General features: G+C 46.0%; 1 protein-coding gene across 1 annotated transcript; it reads right to left on the bottom strand.

Annotated features, from left to right (window-relative positions):
- Positions 1 to 3,325: 3,325 nt before the first annotated feature.
- Positions 3,326 to 22,290, bottom strand: EPHA1 (EPH receptor A1). The gene is made up of 16 exons (XM_021549196.2): positions 21,988 to 22,290; positions 19,943 to 20,333; positions 15,245 to 15,400; positions 14,005 to 14,337; positions 12,676 to 12,800; positions 12,413 to 12,572; positions 9,832 to 9,928; positions 9,032 to 9,087; positions 8,633 to 8,755; positions 7,646 to 7,831; positions 7,151 to 7,212; positions 6,559 to 6,768; positions 5,831 to 5,980; positions 4,985 to 5,178; positions 4,508 to 4,663; positions 3,326 to 3,666 (listed from the first exon to the last, which is right to left on the bottom strand). Exons 1-16 carry the CDS (start codon positions 22,288 to 22,290, stop codon positions 3,588 to 3,590), a joined length of 2,781 nt encoding a protein of 926 aa, XP_021404871.2. The 3' UTR covers positions 3,326 to 3,587.
- Positions 22,291 to 22,942: the final 652 nt, after the last annotated feature.

Raw genomic sequence — 22,942 nt, 5'->3', positions numbered from 1 at the left:
ATGGGATGTGTAGGGGGGAGATCAAAGGCAGGAAACAGGGGTGATCAAGGATGAGAAGTGCCATGAGGAAAGACTGACAGGAAAAAGGCACAGAAGGAGGTGGCTGCACGTACACAGTACGCTTGTCTGGCCATGCCCCGTGTGTCATCAGTGATCTGTCCTGTCTTCATAATTGTGCTTCTTTTTTTTGGTTGTTCTCTGCATGGTCTCTGTTCAGTGCAAGTGGATCTGAATGCCAGCAACTGGACAGACCTGAATGCATGCGTATTGTGTGGGTGTGTATGTCCTTGTGTTATCACCAGCAAAATCAAGTCAGAGTAGCTGGTGAGTAAGGTAGGAGATTTGAGAGCCGGGACATGGAATGGCTGTGGGTCTGGCTAAGTGCTATGAAGATGTGTGTGAGTGAGCTGCTCAAGCTTCCAGGAGCTACTTCTGGGTCTGGAGACCAGCTGAAATAGAAGTTTGCATCTGTGTGTGAGGACCCAGGGAGACCAGGGAATCCTGGATTCAGCTGCTGGGTAGAGTCAATGTCTAAGGCTAATTCCTGGAGGGCTCCAGGGTGTGTGTGTGTGTGCATATCTGCATGCCCACCACTGCAGCAGGGCTTCAGGCCTTGAGGACTTTTGTATCCTGGTGCCAACAACTGAGGAGAATGGCTCAGACTCCAGGGCTTGGAGCCAGCTGTGGGATGGCTGGTCTTGGGTACTAGAGGGATCCATCATGTACATGCGTGTTTCCCTCTAACAGGTTCATCCTGATCAGCCAGAGTGGGAAGAGGATTAGGCTGTTTGTGCTGTGCTTGTATGTCTGCTGTGCTCTCTGCCTCCGGCCAGTCATGTACAGTGTCAGCATTTATAGACGTGCACACATTACAGACTTGGGGATTTTCTGAGCATGAGTGCCTTTTGGGAATACATGCTCAGGCTTGCTACTGGCTGTACCCTGAGGACATGGAACTGAGCAGCCTTTTCTCTACCAGGCCAGCTGATTCAGCAGCTCCTAACACTTGAAGTTGGAGGGGACCTCCCTGCTCAGAGCAGGGTCAACCACAGCAGGTTGCTTTTTAATACTTTAAAGGATGAGACCTGGATAATCTGTTCCAGTGTTAAGAACTCTCACTAAGTTTTTCTCACCTTCAAACAGAATAATGTACTGCATTTTGGTGTGTTCTCACTGCTACTTCTTTCACTGGATAACACTGTGGAATGTCTGGCTCCTTTTTTACTCCCATCAGGTATTTATACACAATGATAAAAGCCACCCAAACATTCTCCTCCTTGAGGCTGAACAGCCTCCAGCTCTCTGAGCCTCTCCCTGTATGTCAGATGCTCTCATCCTTTCAAAACCACAGTGGCCTTTCACTGGACTAGCTCCATTAAGTTTATATCCTTCTTTGTACTGAGACCCCAGAATTGGTAACAACACTTCAGGTGTTTGACCAATGCTTAAATAAAGAGGAATAATTGCCTCCTTCCAGTTACTGGTCAGGCATTTGCTGAAATGGAGCCCAGGTACTGTTGTCATCTTTTGCTAAAGGGCTCAGGTGCAACTTTCTATTCACAATGACCTGCAAGTCCTTTCCTGCAAAGCTGCCTTCCAGTCCCCAGCTTGTACTGGCGCGTGAGACTATTCCTCCCCAGTTGTGAGGCTCTGCCTTTCCCTTGGTTCAACTTCCTGAATCTTCCCTCTTCTCATTGCCACCCCCTATTAAGGTCCCTTTGTGTGGCAGCACAAGTATCTGCTGGATCAACCACTCCCACTTCCGTATCACCTGCAGTGACAAGCCAAAGTTTACATGTGCATGACACAAGCCCATAATCTTGTGTCAGCCTCATCAGAGCTTATCTGCTAGTTTGGGTATCGGCCAGGTAGCAACTTTACTGGTTACCTGTACTTCATGTTAAACACATCTATTGCTAAGACTGATACACTAAAAACTCAGAGCTCTGCTTTACAGCTCTACTTCTTGCTATAGTTACAGTGACTTGAGTAGCCATGGTCTGTGTTGAATAGAAACCAGCTTTCTTGTATCAGGTTGCAGTTCTTTGGATCTCTGCTTCTCAGCCCTCCTGTCATCTATGGTTAAGCAAGGCCTTCCCAGAATTAGCAGTGTTAATTTATAGCCTTAAGAATTTAGAGCATGATACAGTTAAAGAAACTCTGTTATTGTTGAATGTGTAGCATTCACCTTCACCAACCTAGATTTGAAAAATAAATCTTGAGGTAGCTATTCTTCCCAAGTGGGAGAAAGTCTTAGGAACATCAGTGAGAATTTTTCTTTCTCCTGGACAGTGTAGTCTGCAGGAGAAAGAAGTACTACTCACATGTCTTTCATCAAACACAGCAGTAGTTGCTAATATTTATGATTTAGGAATAAGTACAGGATCTGTAAAACAATGGACTTGGATGTTAGATAGATATGCCTGTAAATGGGTTGAAAAAAAATCTGAAGTGATCAGCTGCAAAGGTATCCTTTAATCCTAATGGAATTGCACTTCCATGTTACATCTGCAGTTAAATGGACAAAGACCATTGGCTGAAACAACTAAAGATGGATGTAAGGACCCTGCTGGGACTTATATGTGTGCTAAAGGTCTCAATCACATTTGAAATAAGCCAAAGAATTCCAACACAGCCTGCTCTGCCACAGGTTTATTTACAAAATATTATTTACAGACTATAACTGTCTTGAGATCTGATAAATAATAACATTTCCTCCACAGAGAAGGAGTAAGACAGACCACCTACACATTTTTCTGTTAAAAATACCCTACTCCAGCCAAACAAGACTATTGGCTCTTTTAAAAAGGGGCAGAGAAAAATGGATATGTATGGGGTTTCTGTCCACAGCAAAAGAGAAGGTATTAAGCAGTTTGGAGAGATGTAAATCTCCCCACTGAAGCGTGCATGTGCAAAACAGCAACACACTGAGGTGATGTGATCACACAAGTTACAGTGGAGTGTACTTCTATTCCCATTTTCTCCTCCAAAGAAAGAAGTACACCACAGGGTGATGTTCACAGCAAGAATAGCTGGCATTAAAAAATGGATGACTTACCAGAAGCCTTGTGAAGGACTGAATAGTTTGTTCCTGATGCAAAATAAGAAAGACAGAAGGCTGCTGAAGTGAGAAGGAATGTATGCCAAGGAGTGAATGAGCCCTGTCTCTACCTGTCTGTATTCTTGTGCCTGCTCCTGAATGTCCCAGTCTATCTTGAACCCTCATCTCCAATCTTAAAACATTATCCACTACCTGCCACCCACTTTGTATTCCATGTGATATACTGAGTGTCTGAAAGTCCAGAATGAGGACTACAGGGTCTGCTTAGTGCTGCACAAAGTGGACTGCAGAAAACAGAGAACATTTTCTAAGACCAGTGCTTTGAAACATACTGATGGCTGCTGTAGAGCTAAAGCAAGGGGGAACAGAAATGAGAGCAGGTGGTGTTGCCTCATGAGCTTTTTCAGTCCTGGCTGTTTTGCTTTGCTTGTCCAGTCACTCATTTGGAAGCAATTGCCATAGGAATGATTCCAAGTGATATCTGGTAAGGATGGGCATTTTTCAAGCTTAAGAATGCAACAACTGATCATTCCTTAAAGCCTTGGATGCTGCACAAGATCCTCTTCTGGTGGCCTGGAAGTGACACTCCCATCTGTTTCAAGTCCCTGAAGGAAATGGGAAAAGAAAGAAAAAAAATAATTGCTATTCTTGTTCTTTAGGGATGGGAGTGTGGGTAAGGGCAGAAATAGTTTCCAAGCATTAGCTCAGAAAGCTTCCTTTTCCTCAGTGCCTCCTAATGCACCTTTTCTCTAGAGGAAGAAACTTCTAGATATTCCTGCCCTCCCCTGGCTACCTCTGCCCACCCAGTCAACTGACCTCTTCTACCTCGTTGCTAGGCCTGTGCTCCCAATAAATCAGGACTTGTGATTAAATCAGCTTAGTGATAGGGGCCATGTCTCAACCCTTCAGCAGGTGCCTGCTCATTTGTTTCATGTAACTGCCCTGCTTGGAGTTGGCTGAACATCCCTGACAAAATAACACAGCTGTGTTCTGAGTCCTGAGGAGCCCAGAAAGATTTGCTCTATGACACAACAGTGCCTGGCTGATGGAGTGGGGAGGATATCACTAACCTATATGGAGTTTGTGTAACAAGGAAATAATCCTACGACAGTGGGGAGACAGTCAGGTTAGAGATCTGTTTGCCATCTTTTCTTTCCCCTTGCTGTTTGTGTCTGATATGATTTCAGTGCAGCTGAAGACCCCTGAAAGAACCTCAAGCATGGACATAATAGCTGGGAATTAATCTCACAGTTTGGGCTGCTCCCAGTTCTGGGCTGATTCTTCCCTTTAGATCAAGAAGCCAGTCCACTTCCATTTAACTGCATGGAGAAGGAAGGCCAAAAGCCTTCCAAATAAATATGAGTGCCTGTTGAGATCGCACAGGGATGAGCACAGCTACTTGTAGCACAGCCTGAGGTGGCCTGTGGGAGCCTGGCCTGCACTTACTCAGCAGTGAGCTCCAGAATGGACTCCATGGTGTCCAGGCCAGCAGTGCGGAAGTTGGAGATGTAGCGCTTCATGCGAATGGATTCCAGCCACTCGGGGATGGATCGGTAGGGGATCCCATCAGATCCACTGCAGCTGGGGAGACGGAGTGTTACCCTAGAGACACAGAAACCCTTCGTTAGCCAAGCAACCACCTGAAATGGACAGCACTGGGAGACAGTAACCAAAGGGGAAGCAAGCACCCTCCACCAGGGCTGAGCCAGCTAATCTGCTCTCTGCACAGTGAGGTCAGAGCAGGCCAATGGCTCTGCCCTCTGTCACCAGGAGACAGAGATGACCACTTATCTTCTGCATATACAGCACTCAAGGTGCATCTTTCCAGTCTGCATTGCTCTCACTGCCTCTCCTCCTGCTGGGCACAGGGAGGTGAAGTATCCCAGTTAACCCCTCCTCTTCCTCTGCTGACTGCCCACTTACCTGGGATCAAAGTCTGCAACAGGCCGGAGGAGCTGGGGACTTGAGATGAAATGTTGCAGCTGTGCCCGGATCTCCTGAAAATGAGGCCGCCTCATCCGATCGTGTGACCAGCAACTCTTCATGAGTTCATAGAGGATAGATGGGCAATCCACAGGCGGGGGGAGCCGGTACCCGTCCTCTAAGCTTTTCATCACCTGCACAGAGGACACAGAGAAATCTGGCCAAGAGCAGAGAGGGCAGAAGAGGAGCCAGAGACCTCTGGAAGCAGCCATTCTCCACTTCACAATGTGTAGCCAGGGAGGGGTTGGTGCAGATTACACATGTATGACACAGGGTTTGGGCAGCATGGCACAGGATCAAAACACCTAAGCAATGACAAAAGCTTAAGTGGCATATGCATATATTTTCAGTCCTTTACTAGTTTAGCTCTCATTTGCCTCTCAGGACATGTTCCTGAGAAGTGAGGAAAAGTGAGGACCAAATGGTCCTGGCACAGTGAGAGAACGGGAAACAAAATCCAAGGAATAATTTTAACAGTATGTGCTGAGCCTAGAAAGAAACCAGACATAATGCACCAGAGCTAGAGGAAGGAGAAAACAAAACAAATAGAAAGTATCCCCCAGATCCAAATGCCATGGTTGATTTAAACACTCTTTAATTTGGCTTCTTGCTGTTGACACCTCAATACTTATTGCCCTTGACTTGGTTGGATTTTAAGCAGGGAAGCAAACAGTAGTTATGTGTTCAAAAGAAAGTCAGGACTGCAGGCTGAGGTAGATCTACAAAAGTTTTTCCCACATGCCTCATTTATTTTTTAAATCAGCTCTTGAACTCAATGTCTGTTACCTCTTGATTGGTCATGTGCCCATATGGCTTGTCACCAAATGACAGCACCTCCCACATGACGATTCCAAAGCTCCAGACATCACTGGCTGAGGTGAAAATGCGATGAGCAATGGCCTCTGGAGCTGTCCATCGGATAGGAATCTTACCACCCTGTAAAAGAGCAGAAACATAGAGTATTCAGCATGTATCATTGAGTTGTATTTCTCCAGTGTTTTCATGCAAGGACCTTACAAAGTGGTTCAGAGATTGAGCCCACTTCATTTGAAGTGACATGTAACCACCCCAGAGAAATTTCTCAAAGGAGAGAAATATTCTTGGAAAGTAAATGAATTTAAGCCTGTGTTCATTTGAATGCTACACAAAATCTCTGCTGTGGGAGTAAGAGCCTGATACCAGTCACAGCTCTGCTTTGAAGGACACCACACATTAGAATTACTGGAACTTCCATTGAAAGAGACATGGACAGGACTCTAGTCCAAAACCCTGATCACAGCAAGGCTATCTTCAAAGCTAGATTTAGTAACGGAGTCCAAGGATCATACCTTTTATTTTCCTTCTCATTTTAACACATAGTCCCTCTGAATTTCTCAGGAAACAAAATCAACCTGGACTCCAGAGACTAAAGCACCACCTTCTGAACCATCTACACCATAACTTGCAATTATATTGTAGGTTTTCCTCAGAGCCTACAGTTAATTTACAAGGCTGAAATATTTGGTTTGCATTACCTTGGTTTCATAGGTTCCCTCTGCATCATTCTCCAAAATTCGGGAGAGACCGAAGTCAGACACCTTGCACTGAAGACTGCGTGTTACCAGGATGTTGCGAGCAGCCAGATCCCGGTGCACGTAATTGTGTTCTGAAAGGTAGGTCATGCCAGAGGCTATTCCCTGCAGCATGCTCACAAGCTGCACAGGGCTAAATTTTTCCTCATTCTCCTGCGTGGAAGAAGAAGTGAGAGAAGTGACATCAATCCGCTTCGTTTCCAGTCACTGACCTTATCAGCATACAAAAGTGGACAGTGGTGAACAAGCAAAAAGGCAGTGCTACAGCCCAAAGGCCCCAGCAGGTTCTCACTAAGGGACTGGCGCTGGTCTCCAGTCATCATTAAGAAGCTGCATTTCAACTACCAAAGATGCCACTCTCGTCACTGAACAAACTGCATGGCATTAAGCTTCTGCTGCTGACACTGGAAATGTCAGTAAGCAGAAAGTAAGTGGATGTCTGGATCTTATTTCTAGTTTTATTTTACAGCCCTAAATCCAGGCCAAGTGCAAGTTCTGGCAGTATACAAGCCTATTACAGATTGGACTTTCTCACCCGGAGGAAGGTATCCAGTGCTCCATTTTCCATATATTCAGTGATGATCATCATTGGCCTCCCTTGAGGAAGACAAGAGGGTTTCAGCCATTTTCAAATTCTACTCATGCCTTTCAATACTCTCCATACTCCCCAACACAGAGAACCATGTCCAAGCCCAGCTAACACCTCCACTCCAGTGGCACAGCTGGCTGCCCCTTCTCCTTACACATCTCCCAATGATCTTGTACTCCCCCTTGTATCGCACATATGACCCTGCAGCATCCCTCACACAATCCAGACTTCTTATCTACTCACCAGCCCTAGAAGATCTCTCCTAACACTGCCTCAGGACTCTGCTGGAAATCCGTACCTCTCCTCCTTTCCTCATTCTCTGACATAACAATGCCTGTGTTCTCCCAGAACAGCCTCTCTGACAGCAAGCTCTCTAAGGCCTGAGAAATGTGCCAGTTTCTGCTCTCATCCCAGGACTCTCTCTCACACACTCTTACTTACTTTTGGTGACAACTCCCTCCAGACGCACAATGTTTGGATGATTGAACTGCCCCATAATTGTTGCTTCACGCAGAAAGTTCCACCACTGCGAGTCTGAATATGTTGACTTCAGAGTCTTGATGGCAACCACAATACGTTCTCTCCCCGGGAGTCGCAGGGACCCACGATAGACCTCCCCAAACTCCCCTGAAGAGAACCAGAGGCAAAATGTCACAGATGAACTCAAGGACAGGCAGCAAAATGAGTCTGGCTCTCAGTGGCCACGGGGTGGAGGTTTGCCGGCTCGCTGTCCCACTTGTGGCCAGGGGGCAGACGTGTGTGGCCGCCCCTGAGTCTCTGCCAAGATTGGTATGGATGGCAGTGATCGCTGCAGCGTGGGGAGCACAGCAGAGGCACAGAACATGAGGAAACCGAGGCAGAGGAATAAGGGAAGGACACTTGTCTGAGACTCCAAGGATTTAATTCCCAAAGGGGGGAATTCCCAAAGAGGGGCAGAGCAAGTGACAACTCTGAACATGAAAGGACTGCTTTTAAAGGGTAGAGGGAACACGGCGAGGACACAACCTGTGACCAATAGGAGGACATTAGGGGAGGGGTGCAGGGTAAGGGCTCCCCAATAGAAGCCAACACAGGGAGGGAGCAAACCTTACAATCCAGTTCTGCTTTGAGGAAGGGATGAAAGACAGGGAACACTCCAGAATCAAAGGAATGTCCTATCTTTGACAGACAGACAGACAGGGGTAAGACAAGGGAACAGGTGGATTGACAAGTGGATTGACATACATTTTGGCAGGGAAAACTGTGGTAAACAACTCAGGACTGAGCTATTAGGGAAGCCAAATGGAATACATAGAATGATCCATTACAAACGTATAACAAGGAATATTAAAACATACTACAGAAGAACAAACTGTAAAATAACAGACTACCACATCAATACAACAGTGTGGGGAAACGGAAAGACAGGGAGAGCAATAAGTAACTCACCCTCTCCAATCACATTCTCCATAGTGACGCAAGAGACATCCAGTTCCTTAGTGAATTCCAGCACCCCTCTGCTGGGGTCATCATAAGGTTGCAGGTCTACATAGGGTTTCAACCAGACCTTCTCTGTGGTAAAGGGAAACCAAAGAGCAAATTAACCTGTCAACTCTTTGGACAACCTTTTTAAAGCATAATGACAAAAGCACAAGTGAATCCATGGGCTTCTGACAATGGCAGTAAAAAAATCTACCAAACCTACACTGTAGAGTAGAACTGTAGTGGGAAGAGGCACATTACATCAGAAAAGCCATGCCAGTGTCTGGTTTCAAACTAATGTTTCTTTTCATTTCTTCCAACATATTCTAGGCTTCTCCCTGATTTTATTACCCCTTTGAACCTCACCTCGCTCAAAGCCTGAAGTATTGTAATCTGGCCGTGCATGTCTCCGACGAGCCCTCCTGGAATATCAGAAAGAGTCATAAAAATAAAATGGTCAGCAAACAGCAAAGGCAAAAGCATGACTTTCAAGGTGTCTGTCCTAGTTGGTTAGGGACAGAGTTCAGGGTAGCACAGAGCAAAGTGGGACCAGATACTGCACCCACTTGGAACAGTATAGCTGGCAATAAAATGTGATGCTTCATTAACATTTAGAAATAGAGCTTCTTTTTTCATACAGGGAGTTTTGTGTTGCGTTACAGACAATTTTCTACTTATTTTATGTTTTCTGTACACTTTCAGTAGAATATCTGATTTTCTTAAAACCAAGCAACAGCAGCCTTATAGACATTGAGAAGGAAAGCAGAATTCTGTATATGGGTAGAGGACCCTAGCAGTAATGGTATATGGAAAATTGTTTGAAATTACTGGATACATGCATTACCACTCAACTGGTCAGCAGCTATAGAAATTATTGTACCATAACAATTCCCCTGTCATGGCAACAATATGATACTGCTGGATGATAACAAAACTGAGAAATCATGACATATTCCTCTGTTCCCAACAGCATCAATCCCTCCAATCCTGCTAATCTAAATTATTTACTGAGACCCTTTCCATCTTGCTGCAGCATGCTGGTGTTCTTCTTCTCTAACTAACCTATACAATATCCTGTGAAAAATCTGGGCCTCCCTTTCTCAAGCTCCCATAGCTCAGTTATTCCTACACCTATACCTTTTGCAATACCAAAATTCAATACTTACTTTCGCCGAAACATGAGAAATCCCACAACTAGACCAATAAATAGGAGAACTCCAAAGATAATAGAGACTATGACTCCACCAGACAGAGCTCCAGTGTCTGCAGAAAAAAAGAGAGAGGCCAGATTACTTAAAAGACCAATATGTGTTTGTCTGGACCATACCACCCAGCTTCTACCAGTTAATGGCATTAGGCAAGTTACAGCCACTTGTCTTCCAGGCAGCAGAACCACCAGATAGGGAGGCCTATCACACTGTTATTCATGTGCATGGAGCACCTTCTGGTGGTTATCTGGTTAACTCTTATCTACAATCTTGGTCTTCCACTTGAATAATTCATCCCTATGTCTGATTTCCTACTTAAATGTCATGACACTTTCAAAAGTGAAAAACAGATGTTCCTTCCCCCCCACTCCTTTCCAACAATCCTTTCAGATCAGACCATTCATCCTGCTCAGTAGCTGATTTAAACTATGGCAAAGCAAAGACATGATTTTCCCCAGCAGTCTAAAGTGACTCTCTTCTTGTTTATAAAATTAATTTTATACTCCCTCCTATCAATATCTGGGGTTGGTCCCTTGCCTAATTACCCTAACTAAAGCCCCTCACTGCTTAGGACTCCTGAAACAAGTACTGACTTACAAACTTGCAGTCTATCATATTCCTATTTTCTCAAAACTGAGCATCAGGTGTTTTCATTCTGTGATTGGATAGCTTTGAGAGAGTATTCATATAACACAGGCTGTCTTCTTCCATTTAGGTTCTCAAGCTAAAGCTAGGCATTTCCACAAAATACATTTGAATTCATCAGAGAAAATGCTATATTACCTCTGCTGGTCTTTTAAAAACTTATTTCCCATAATTAAAAAACAAAATTAAGGACATAAAATGCATTAATGGAGAAGTAACAAGAATCTACATATTTTTAATATTTTCCCAAAAGAGACTTAGGAAAACGTATGGAAGAAAGAAAATCTCTGAATATTTTTTTTTTTATATAAATTAGAAGATTTTAAAGCAAGGAACAAATTATACACAGACCTGTGTGGGGAAGTATTTCCTAACATCGAGTTGAATGGCCAGCATCCATAAAGCCTAATTAACACTAGTTATTCTTCTTCTGACTCATCCCACTAAAATTATTAAAAATCATCAGCTTAGTTAAGCAGAAATCAAGAGACCGTGCTAATGTCCTTGTTTTGTTAAAATCAAAAAGCTAAGATTTGGAAGGTGAAACAGTATCTTTATTAATAAAATGGAGAAATTTTTAGATACAGAGGACTTCTGCAGGAATTTAAGGGATCTAAATTGTCAAATTCATATTCAAATACAAAATTGCCATTTCTTGCAAATCCTGCTACACTAATATTCCCAGACTATAACAGCTGAAAAATATTCCTAGTATTATCAAACAAGAGCCCTCATCAAATGAAACCTTGCTGGCACTTCTTCTTAATCCCTTTCATATTCAAAATACCTTTGTCTTGGCATGATAAGCTGATCAACTTTCATTTGAAATAAAGCATAATATTGATGAAGGTATTTTCTAACTTATATTTTGCATGAAAATTTACATCTTTTTCACAGGGCCTTTGTAATAAATGATTAATGATTAAACATCATTTTTGTTATCATCACTTGTCACTGTGACTTCATGAAGATTTTACCAAAAGCTCCTGGTGCCAGAAAGGACCCGACCTTTATATTCCAGTAATGGTATCCCAAATCCTTATCAGCTTTGACTCTGTTAAGTATTTAGTTACATAAAGGTATGCCTTAGCTTTCCTCCTCATGTCCTTATTTCATTACAATGAAATCAGTCTTTCAAATGTAGCACTTCAATACATGTATTTCTAAAGTTATCCATAGGGTCAGTAAGAGCCTGTGGAATGAAGAGAGAGCAAATTCCATTACAGAAAACTTTAGCTTAAGGGGAAGCTTCTGGGTGACGCAGGGAAAGAGGAGGTTGAATGCTGGGCATATATAAGATGTTTTTTGACACAGGAGAAAGATCATCTTGTGGCCCTGACAGCTTAGCCTTCCACACATTGTACTTAGATTAAGAACTTTTTCCAGTGGCACATACCATCTCTTTGGGCAGAGCTACATTCAAGAGCTGGACTACATACAGTAGAACTGATAAAGCTGGAAAAAATAGTGCTGAGGTCCTCTGAGTTCTCCTTTTCACTAGTAACTGGCACACAAAAGGAGGCATATGGTAATCATTTGACCAGCATTCATACTTAGAAACATTAGCCAAATTAAAATGTCTTTCAATAACTAAATGAAGGTCTGTTGAAGTATTGTGCCAGTACAACACATTAAACTGAGACTGATCAGCTCTAAAGGTGTAAGTGCAAGCAAATTTTATAAGACAACAAGGAAACAAGAATGCCTTTTGTCTTTACAAAGCCTTTTGTCTTTACAAAGCAACAGGCTTGGCTCTGGTGACAAGGAACTCAGGAGAGTCGTGTCTTGCCTTACAGCCAGCAGAACACAAAAAGAGATCCATGTACCATGAGAATATACAATCTGACAGGGAAGTGAGTTTCTCCCATATGAGATACCAGTGCTTGTCCTTTACCTGGTGGAAGGGTGCGAAATTCCTGCTCTGGGGAGTAGGGCCCAGGCCCCAGGGGTGTGATGGATCTCACACGGAGCAGGTAGGCTGTGTCTGGCTGCAGGTCTCGCAGAGTGACATTCGGCTCAAGAAGGTGCTTCACTGTGTACCGTGCCTCCTCCCCCTGCAGGAACCAAACAGGATCAAGTAACAAATGCATGTTGAACAAGAGGACACTTCCAGCCCCTTTGGGTGAAAGGGGGAAGAGCAAATCAGGCAGGCCTTACCTTCTCAAAGAACATGACCTCATACTCCACTGAGGTCCGGCTGCGTTGCCGTGGGGCAAGCCAAGAAACAGAAAGACTACTGTCATCTCTCTGTGTCAGAATAAACTGGGATACTGTCACTGGAGCTGCAGTGGGAGAGAAGGGAGAACATGAGGGAGAAATACAAACAAAATGCAAACTATGTCCTCTCTCCACCAGAATATCTGGTCATACCATGCAACTGGAACTGTCTTATTGCCACTGTAATTTTCCTCCTGTGTGGTGGAAGGGAAAGGAGGTCTCTGGTGCTAATTGCTTCCTGTGAATAGTGTGCATCTGCCCCAACAGTGGAAGCATAACTGTGTTTGGCCCTCAAAACAAAATCCACGTTCCAAGAAATTACATTTATTCCAGGACTGCACTGAAAGTGTCCAATTTGAAATAAAAAATGTTAGGATTTTATGCTCCTACAGTAGCAGTAGCACAGCTATACTATGTAATGATTTATGAATGCAGCTGCATTGCATAAGGGTACAGTGAAACTCAATGCTCAAAATCTCTCAGCTGCCTGCAAATGCATGCTGCTGAATATAAAGATGTATGAATAAAAAGATAATTCTCAAGAGTCTGCAAGGACTGAGGAGTTAAGCCTGCTTCTCTCCTTGTCCTTCATCATCATCAGGAAGTGATGAGGCAAGCCAAAAGTATCTCTGCTTTTCTAGCTCAGAGTTGTGCTGCCCCTGCATAACATCAGGAAGAAAAGTCATATTTTGTTACTAAATTAGAACCCGGGGAATGCACCAAGGGCTGTTGAGCACTGTGATGTCACTTTTCTATAATCACATTTCATAGTGCTCTGGAAAGTATTTACAGGACAGCCAAACTAGCCAGATTGAAGCTAACCTACAGAAATGTGTCAAGATTTAACATCCTCATCCCTCCATGCTTTCAAAACCTTTTATTTTCCAGTTACACCAGGGTTTCAGTTGTGTTTGGTGTTTTGCAATATCTGAGTCACGGGAAATATTTCATGACACAGCCGTCATTCTTCCTGTCACACAGGTAACAATACGTAGGTTGCGTGACAGGAGTGCCTCATCCTCCTCACCTCTGTTAAGTTCTTGGTGGATTCATAGCTCTTGGTTCGTAGTGATTACTGCTACATTGATTTGCAAGGAATATGACTAATGGACTTTACATGCCAGAGGCAGAGGTGCTTTAGAATCCTTATCATACCATACCAACACATGTGTCAGGCAGAAGGAGAAGATGGAGAAAGCTTAAATATTCACAGAGATTCCTCTTCCTTTTCGTGATGAGCAGGAAGAAATTCTCTCTGCTTCTGCTAACCTGCATGTCCAACTGAGACCCAGACAGCTGGAGCAGTTCTCTGTGGAGCAGGTCCCATTCCTGAGACACCATTATGAGCTTCTACAGTGAATGTGTAATTGGTGTAAGCTTCTAGGCCATCCACATCCACTGCAGGTTTCGTGAGACCAGAGGCACTGGGGGAGAACACCACACCAGCCTCACAGGGCTCACAGGACAGCAAGTGGCAGCGCTGGCAGAAGACTGTGTAAGTCAGGTCCTTCCTCCCGCCGTGGTCACTGGGTGGCTGCCACCACAGACTCAGCTGGGTGCCAAGGAGGGAGAAGCTGACATTGCGGGGAGCCGAGGGTGGGCCTACAGGGAGTACAGAAGGAAGAGTTAGATCCAGCTGTTAATGCCATAAGTTCTGTGACAGCTTTCCATCTGCTGGTGCATTTCAAATGGAGCCCTCTCTCCACCCCAGCTTCTCCCTCTCTGATCTCTCATTCCCATTTTCCAACCTTTTCTTTTCTCCTCCGTGTAATTGTTCATGGAATCACAGAATGGTTTGGGTTGGATGAGACCTTAAAGATCTTCTATTTCCAACCCTCCCACCATGGGCAGAGACACCTTTCACTAGACCAGGTTCCTCCAAGCCCCATCCAACCTGGCCTTGAACCAGGGATAGGGCACCCACAACCTGCTCCAGTGTCTCATCACCCTCATAATAAAAAACTTCTTCCATATGTCCCATCTAAATCTACCCTCTTTCAGTTTAAAACCTTTGTCCCTTGTGCTGTCACTACAGGCCTTGGTATAAAAACCTTTTCTTCATCCTCCTTGCAGGCCCCACTAAGTATTGCAAGGCCCCAAGATGATCTCCCAAAGCTTTCTCTTGTCAGGCTGAACCCCAATTCTCCCAATCTTTCCTCATAAGAGAGGTGTTCCGTCCCACAAACATTTTTAGGGCTCTCCTCTGGACCTGATCCAATAGGTCTATGGCTCTCTTGTATGGGGGGCCCCAGACCTGGATGTAGCCCTCCAGATGAGGTCTCACAAGAGCAGAGTGGAGGAAGAGAATCCTCTCCCTTGCCCTGCTGGCTACATGCTTTTGATGCAGTCCAGGATACACCTGGCTTTCTGGGCTGCAAGCTCACACTGCCCGCTCATGCCCAATTTTTCACCCAGCAGTACCCCCAAGTTCCTCTCTGTGGTGCTGCTCTCAGTAAGTTCATCGCCCAGCCCGTTTGGATATTGTTCTTTCTTTCTGTGTGCAACTCACGGGTGCAAGCAATGTTCTGGCCCTCCGAAGGTGCTCGGTAGAAGCCTGCATTGCAGGAACAAGATGTAGCCCCTGACTCATTGGACAAGCTGTTGGGGGGACACTTCAGGCAGCGTTTAGCATCCAGGGAGTGGCGGTAGAACCCTCGCTGGCAGGCTGTGGAAGGACAAACAAGCCAACATAACATAATCAATAAACCCAGATCAACAAAAAACTGCCTGGTAGTTTTGTTCAGCTTCTTGAACACTCCTTTATCTGCCTACATTTTTTTAGTTCACAGAAATATTTAGGTTGGAAGGAACACCTGGCAGTCTTCTAGATCAATCATCTCAGAGCAGATAGAGGGAAGATGCAAACTCAAGGTAGCATCAGTATTATGACAGGAGTTGCAGACCAAAGAAGGGGGATCTAAGTCCTCACATGCTGATGATGCTGTTCCTCAGATGCTGTATGAATATGGAATCCAGTCAACCTCAGAAACCTTTTCCAATGTAAACTCAGACTGGTTTACATTGTCCTTCAAGCTTTCCACACACAAACAAGAATCATAAATAATAGCAACAAATCTTTGCACTCCTCAGAGTCTTCTGCTTGCTGACTTCATATGAGGTAGCCAGTAGGCTTTTTAGCAGTGCATCTTTGCTGATTTCAAGTGTTGTACCAGAGCGTCGCCTAGCAGGGCCCTGGGGAATATCTAGGAAGCCATCAGTTCACCTCACAGCATTCAGCGTAACTGGCTATGGAGCCAACACAGACTGCAAGAGAATAGGTGTCACGTGTTTTCTACTTCCAGTCCTACAAAAATGAGCAGCCACACTCTCTCAGTATAACATTTGACAACCTGTTTTTGCTGTGTTACTATTAGTTCAATCCACAGAAGCACTGGTCAGCTTACCAGTTGTCTCAAGGTCAATGCCTCTAGAGTTAGCAGAAAGGAGAAAATCATGACGGAGCTTAAGGCAGCCTGTGATTTTAATGGTTTGCCACCCTGTGCTAAATGAATCAAATGTTCTCTAGCTAAAGAAAACACCAACCTATCACTAATGAGATGGTGGAGAAATGCATACAGTAATTTTCTGCCAGAGCTACCACTTTGCATTTAACTTGTGCATTGAGGGAATGTCCCTTTTTATATTGCACTATAAAAGCAACAATATCCTGTGTAATCCTCAGGAGATCCCAATGGAGAAAGCCATCTGTTCAGGAGCTTCACACAAATGGCTTACTGTGGTGGAGCATAGTATAGGACAGGATTCGTTACCGAGAAGACGAAATGTGACTAAGAGGAACACCTGAGGGACCTTGAAAACTTTCCACTAACACAGGCCAAACAAGACTACTTATCATCAGTCTGCAGAAGGGATGCTTAAAGAGCCCAGAAAAAAAGAAATAATCACAAGTAGGAGCAACCAGCACCTTGTGATTCCGGGAAATGGCAGAACCACTTAGGAAAATCTATCATTCTGAGATACAATCGTGCAACTATGTGATTAATGATAGCAAAGGCCATTAAAAACAATTAAAAGGCTCAAGTATTGATTGTCACAGCCCAAAGAGATTCCATTTATACTCCAGATTAAATAATCATTTTGAGAAAGAGGCAGTAAAAGTTACTTTGATCTTCAGGCTGCTCACAACTGAGAACACTTCTACATGCTGGACTGAAGATGAAAGTTTTGAGGCCTCCTGCCACTTTGCTCCAGCATAAGATTTCAGAGTTCCTGACATTGGATCAGTTTGGGTCAGGAGAGCTTTGACATGAAAAACAAAGGAAGTGCGTGGCCACATTCTTGTATAACACAGAGGTTCTGATGTTGCCTGTATAATACTACCTGCCATATATGACACAATATACATACACACTTATCAGGCTGAGACAATCTGCAAGTAAATTATAGAAATTTGGGGTTGGGAACCTTTGCAAGAATCACAGAATCAATTGGGCTGGAAAATCTCTGAGATCACCAAGTCCAAGCTGTGACTGAATACCACCATGTCAACTAGACCATAGCACTAAGTGCCACACTCAGTCTTTTCTTAAACAATTCTGGGGATGGTGACCCCACCACCTCCATGGGCATCCCATTCCAATGTCTTATCACCCCTTCTATGAAGGAATTCTTCCTAATGTCCAACCTAAACCAGCTAAAACTATGTCTTCTTGTCTTGTCATTACTTGCCTGGGAGAAGAGACTGATCCCTGCCTGGTTACACCCTCCTCTCAGAGGTTTGTAGAGAGGGATAAGGCGTCCCCTGAGCCTCCGTGCTGAACACCCCAGCTCCTCATAAGCCTTGTGTTACACAAGAGGTACCTCGGACCCCAGGAGAGCCTCAGCCCACCGCCCACAGCGGCGGTGCCGAGCCGCTGCAGGCAGGGGACGCCTTGCAGGGAGCGCAGAGCCCGGCAGGGCGGGAGCTGCGGCGGTGCCCGGGTGAAGGGACACACCGGCGGCGAGGGCGGCGGCGGGACACGGCCACACGAGGCGGCGGCCGGCAGGGGGCGGGAGCGGCCCGCGGAGCCCGGCCCGGCCCCGCCCCGGGGCGGCGCGGCCCGGCCCGGCGGTGCGGAGGGGCTGCCGGCGCTCCCGGCGCTCCCGGCTCCCCCGCCCTGCCCCGGGGAGCGGAGGCGGAGGGGCGGCTGCCCGCGGCCGGGCCGGGGGCGGGCAGGCGGGCGCACAGCCAGCAGCCTCGGCCCCCGCCCAGCCCCGCTTTCCCCGGGCCTCGGGCACCCGCTCCGGGCGGCGCGGGGGGAATAACAAGTCTGGGAAAGGGCCTGCTCGCCAAGCACCAGAGGGCAGAGAGGATGGCTGGGGTGCCTCCTGCATTCCTTATTCCTGCAGGTGCTCCGGCCGGGAATGCTGCAGGCACCAGAGCGGGGCTGACGGGGAGCTCGGCTCACCTGCCGCCCGGCAGAGCCCGGCAGGGAGCCGAAGCGCAGCCAGCCTCCGTGGGCACAGCAAATTACACACCTGGGGAAGTTAATCACGAGCTCTGGGTTTATGGACAGCGAAGTCTGAATGCTCTGGGGCAGGCACAGCTTGTCTGGGACTGTGGGGTGGGTGAGCCATTCTGCGCCCAGCAGAGCTTTATACAGCTGAGAATTCACTAAGATATTGAGGGAACTAGGTAAGGACCTGATCCTCTGGCTTTCTGTTGTCTCCTGTTCTGTAACAGAGGTCAGGTTCTTTTCCCTGTTAAAAAGGCAAAGGTGCAGCTTTCCCCTTTTCTTGTTCCCTACTCCAGGCAAATCTCAGAATGACACTGCCAGGTTTTCCATCCTGTCACACTTTACATGTCTGAAGAAGTCCTCATCTCTTCTGAGGACAAAGTAAAAGCTGTGATTTCAGTCTTTATCCTGAGCTGCAATACCCCCAGTCCATTGCACAGTCTGGACTTTCCTGCTGAGGGAGCAGATCCTAAGATACTCCCCCCTGCATTCCTGCATTCGCCTTCTCCCCCAATGCTTCAGTAAGACACTATTCTGGTCGTGAAGTACCTCTCCCTACTCCTGCTAGGTTCTCCCCTCTTCCCTTCCTCTCCACCCAGTCCCTACTAATCCTGCAAAACATACTTCTGGCTGCAGCTGTACTTGGGCGGAGTGGGATGAAAGCACAGATGTAGAATGAACCTGTGCTGCGATAGCAGTCGAGGCTTGTCCAGACATGACAGCTTCCCTGCCCCTTCCCAGAGGAGTGCTCTCAGGAGGGCGGGGAGAGCTCTCTAGCACCTAAGTGGAAAAACTGGCTGGGCTGTGCGAAGAGAGGGGATTGCTGGAGGAGGGCAAGGATCTTGTGCTTCAACCTTCTCCAGCTCCCCAAGCAAAATGAGCAGCAAGCAGTAGGGATTCATAGAGACACCAGATCCCTGTAGCAGAGCAAAGCAGAGACATGGGGCACCTGCTGGATGAGAGCACTGTGAGGATCTCTATGGCCTTAGCCTTGTGCCACACACCTCTGGCAACAAGAGCAAAGATCTGCTATCTTTTACCTCTCTCCCTGCAATTAATACATATCCCCCAAAACACCAAAAATGTCAAACTAAGTTGCCTTGAGAAGCCAAATCTTGTCCCCTCTGCAGCCAAGGGAGAGCCCTGCACTTCTTACTCCAACAACCCTTGCTTGCTGTGACTCCAGCACCCAGGTGACTCTTTTGCTTGCTAATTGCTCTTCTTCAGAAGAGCAGGCACCATGCTATTGCGCAATATGCTTTACATGGTTTCCCATGGCAGAAGAGCCATTCCAGTCAAAGAAGAACAAGGGACAGCAGAGAAATCTTCCCCCCTCTCAGCTTTCTAGTCATGGGACAAACACCCTGCTCTGTGTGTCTGACCCGTCTGCCCTGAGAGAACAAGGCTCCTGTTCAAGGGTTGAGAACCAGTTGTTGAATGAGTCAGTGTCAATCACATAGTTACAGCTCACAGAAACTAGCTCCATAGCTGAAAGCTCCTGGATGAAGCCCAAGAGGGAGTGGAGAGGTGTGTGCAGGTCTTACACCTGACACATGAGGAGAAAAATCACAACTGAAAAAGAGAAGCTAAGGAGAAGGTAAGGAGAAGGAAAGATATAAGATACAGAGGGGTAAGCAAGAGAGAGGTAGACCACAGTAAGTCTCCTGATCCCACTTTCTGCTTACAGATACTCTGATCTCTAGCTCTCTGGAACCTCTCCCATGGCCTACAGCTAGTGTCTGCATACTCACCTACGCAGCTCCCATCGACTTCTTCAAACCCCACAGCACAAAGGCATCGGCCCACTGGTACCAGCCACTCCCCGTCAGTGCTGCAGTGCATCCTGGGGGGAGAGCCCACTTCTTCAGCAGCGTACTCCACGCAGACCCCAGGCACTTCTGTCAGCCCCTCTGACCCTGCCAGCGTCTCTGGAAAGCGGGCCAAGCCCCGCACTGCCTCCGGGCAAGTCTTGTAATACACTCGGACAGACACCATGGCTACGCACGCCCCAGAGTTCTGGAAAGCCAGGTAGAAGCCTCGGCGAGAGAGCTTCCCAATGGGGCACACTTCTGTGTTCAGCTGCATGGCCCCCGACTCGATGTCTCTGCTCGTGAAACTTCGATCTGCTGCCACGGTGTTGAGCTACATGAAAAAGAGAAAGACAACAGCTTTACCATCTGAACAGGCCACAGCAGCTGAGATACCCATTTCTCTCAAACTTCTTTTATACTAAGGCCTTTTAGGGGCTGTCTAGTCAGCTGCTTCTAACGCCACTGCACTGCATGCTTTCTTTGCACTTGGAAGAGGTGTTAAAAATGGGGTGGGCATATTTTCCTGCCTCTGCCTTTCTTCCATCTCCTTCAACTGCTTTGTAGTCATTCACTGGTCTTCTACAGTACCCTGTGTTCCAAGTCTCTGATTTCAGAGGTCTTCAAAAACTGCCCCTTTTCTGTCATAATTTTCTTTGTTTGCAAATTGCATGCAGTAAATCCACAACAGCACTCAAGAGTTGTTCTTTGAAAGCAGTCAGGGAACTACAGCCACTTGCTTTTAGGCTGTAGTTGCTGCAGTTCAGATAATCTAGTGTAAGATGCTCCTTGTGCAGCACTCAACATATTTCAGCACTGTAGGTACTTGGGTGAAAAATGCTCCCATGCTTTTGCATTCCCATTGCCTCTGCAAACAAAGGATAAGAGTGAATGAGTGAGTGAGGATATTTTCCATGCTTGAGCAAATGGGAAAGGCCTCTGTGACACCCTGTGACATGGAAGAGCTGGACTGCAGGTGGGGTGGCCTTTCTTCTTGGTGGGAGAGCCTGATAACTGATCCTCTCCTCCACAGGCCCCTTCCCATTGTACAACACCACCCACTCCTTGTAGTTGGATGGGAGATGAAAGGCTCTGTAGAGCAGCTGCATTTGGCAGGGATCATAAGGCACATTTAGGAGTTGTGGAGGTATTGCACAAATTCATGTTGTAGGCTGCAGGGGAGGTGGAGAAGCCCTGGGGAGCGAGGGGAGTCAGTTACCAGAGTTCTACTCTGCCTGTGGTGGCCTTTTCTACTCTTTGTTTCCATCACAACCCATTTTAACTGCAAAGGAAAGGGCAGTCAAATAATTTAGGTCTGTGGCTTCTATTAGAACAGAATTGGCTTAGAGAATTTCCTCCAAGAAAACAAAGCAGAGGTTCTCTGTTCTGAAATTCCAATGTTTCCATGGCAAGAGTACACAATATTGAAGAAAACAGCAGGTAAAATACAGCAGTGCTAAATACCTTCACACCAGGGAGAATTTCACTGTAGTAAAGCCATCACCTCTGGGTTTATGAAACAAGACCCTATATCTCACGGCAATCAGAGTAAATAATCAGGACCACTGAGACCTGAACTGGGTTCTGTTCTTTGCCTGGTCTAATCTTGTTTCATTCCCTAAGGCAAGTAAAATTCCTTTGGTCTCTGCTTTACTATTTCTAAAAATTGGTATAACCATCCAGCCCTGTCACAACCCTTTAGAATCCTTACCTACGTGGTGTCTGGTTAAATAAGAGGTTACACAGAACACAGGTCTGATCTCGTTTGAAACCTCCTGTGCCTCCTGTGGCAAAGACTGCTCTGAGCATCACAGAGGGCACCAGGGGTAAAGTTTACTCTGAGGACAGCACTTACTATCCATGCCCTTCCCCACATGCTGGTTCTCCTGGCCTGTCCCAGCCAGCAAGACACACCTAGCTTAAGCTGAAAGATATGACAAGTTTAAGCTGAAAGATATGACTCAGTCTTCACCCTCCGCAATACAGACCTTGGTGAACAGTGGGCGGCGGAACTGGATCCCAACATCTTGTTCAGACTCCATGTAATAGAGATTGAAGGTCTCTTTGCAGGTCACCACTTCACCTTTGAAGCTCTTGCAGTCCCTCACAGTAAACTTCAGCTCCACATAAACGCGTGAGGCTGCCTCACCCCGATAAATCCAGTTGGTGCGAAGCCAGTGATCAGTGTCGCCCTCGGAAAGCACACTGCAGTCCTGGTACATGTAGATGGGGGTACCATTTATCATCTGCTGCACTTCACTCCACTGCTCCCAGGGGAGAAGAAAACACATTCTGTTAGACATGCGTGAGAAATAAGCTTCACTTCAAATATGACAAAATCTTGCCTAAAAATCAATTCTTAGACAGAGTTCAGGGCTCAAAGTCTCACCAGCTGAAAAGTCTCTTACACTCAGCAAAAGAGCTCCATGACTGCCTAAACTCTGTACATAGGGAGCAAAGAGGATCCTGCAATTAGTATCTGACTTACATAGACCTTTGTACATCTCCTTCATCCTACCTTGGTTCCAATTTACCTCTTCCATGCACTGCCTTACCTTGGAGATTGAGAAGAAACCCACTATTCCCATGTATTGGCCACTTCTCTCTGCTACAGTTTACATTCAGGTGTACAGTAGGACCCATCAGATCAGGATGACTATCTGCCCCTAGAAATAATGCACAGTGTTTGGGAGTAAGAGAAAAGATGGCCTGGCATAATGGAAAGGTAAATTGCAGAAGGACTATTCTAGAGCAAGCTCTCATTAACTTGGAGTTCATGCTTCTTTAAGTGGGATATTTTGCAAAACCTAATTTAACTATTAAAACTCAGTTGATTTTCCTGACTTCATTGCATTTAGGTTCTGCATCTTCCCCAGGCAAATAATAGCCGAGAGGAGGGCATGGGCCCAGCTGGTTATATGACCTTACTAATACTATTTGCAT

Source organism: Lonchura striata, chromosome 2, assembly GCF_046129695.1.
Source record: "Lonchura striata isolate bLonStr1 chromosome 2, bLonStr1.mat, whole genome shotgun sequence".
In the NCBI taxonomy this organism is placed as follows: Eukaryota; Metazoa; Chordata; class Aves; order Passeriformes; family Estrildidae; genus Lonchura; species Lonchura striata.
This window is presented reverse-complemented; position numbering and strand designations above follow the sequence as displayed.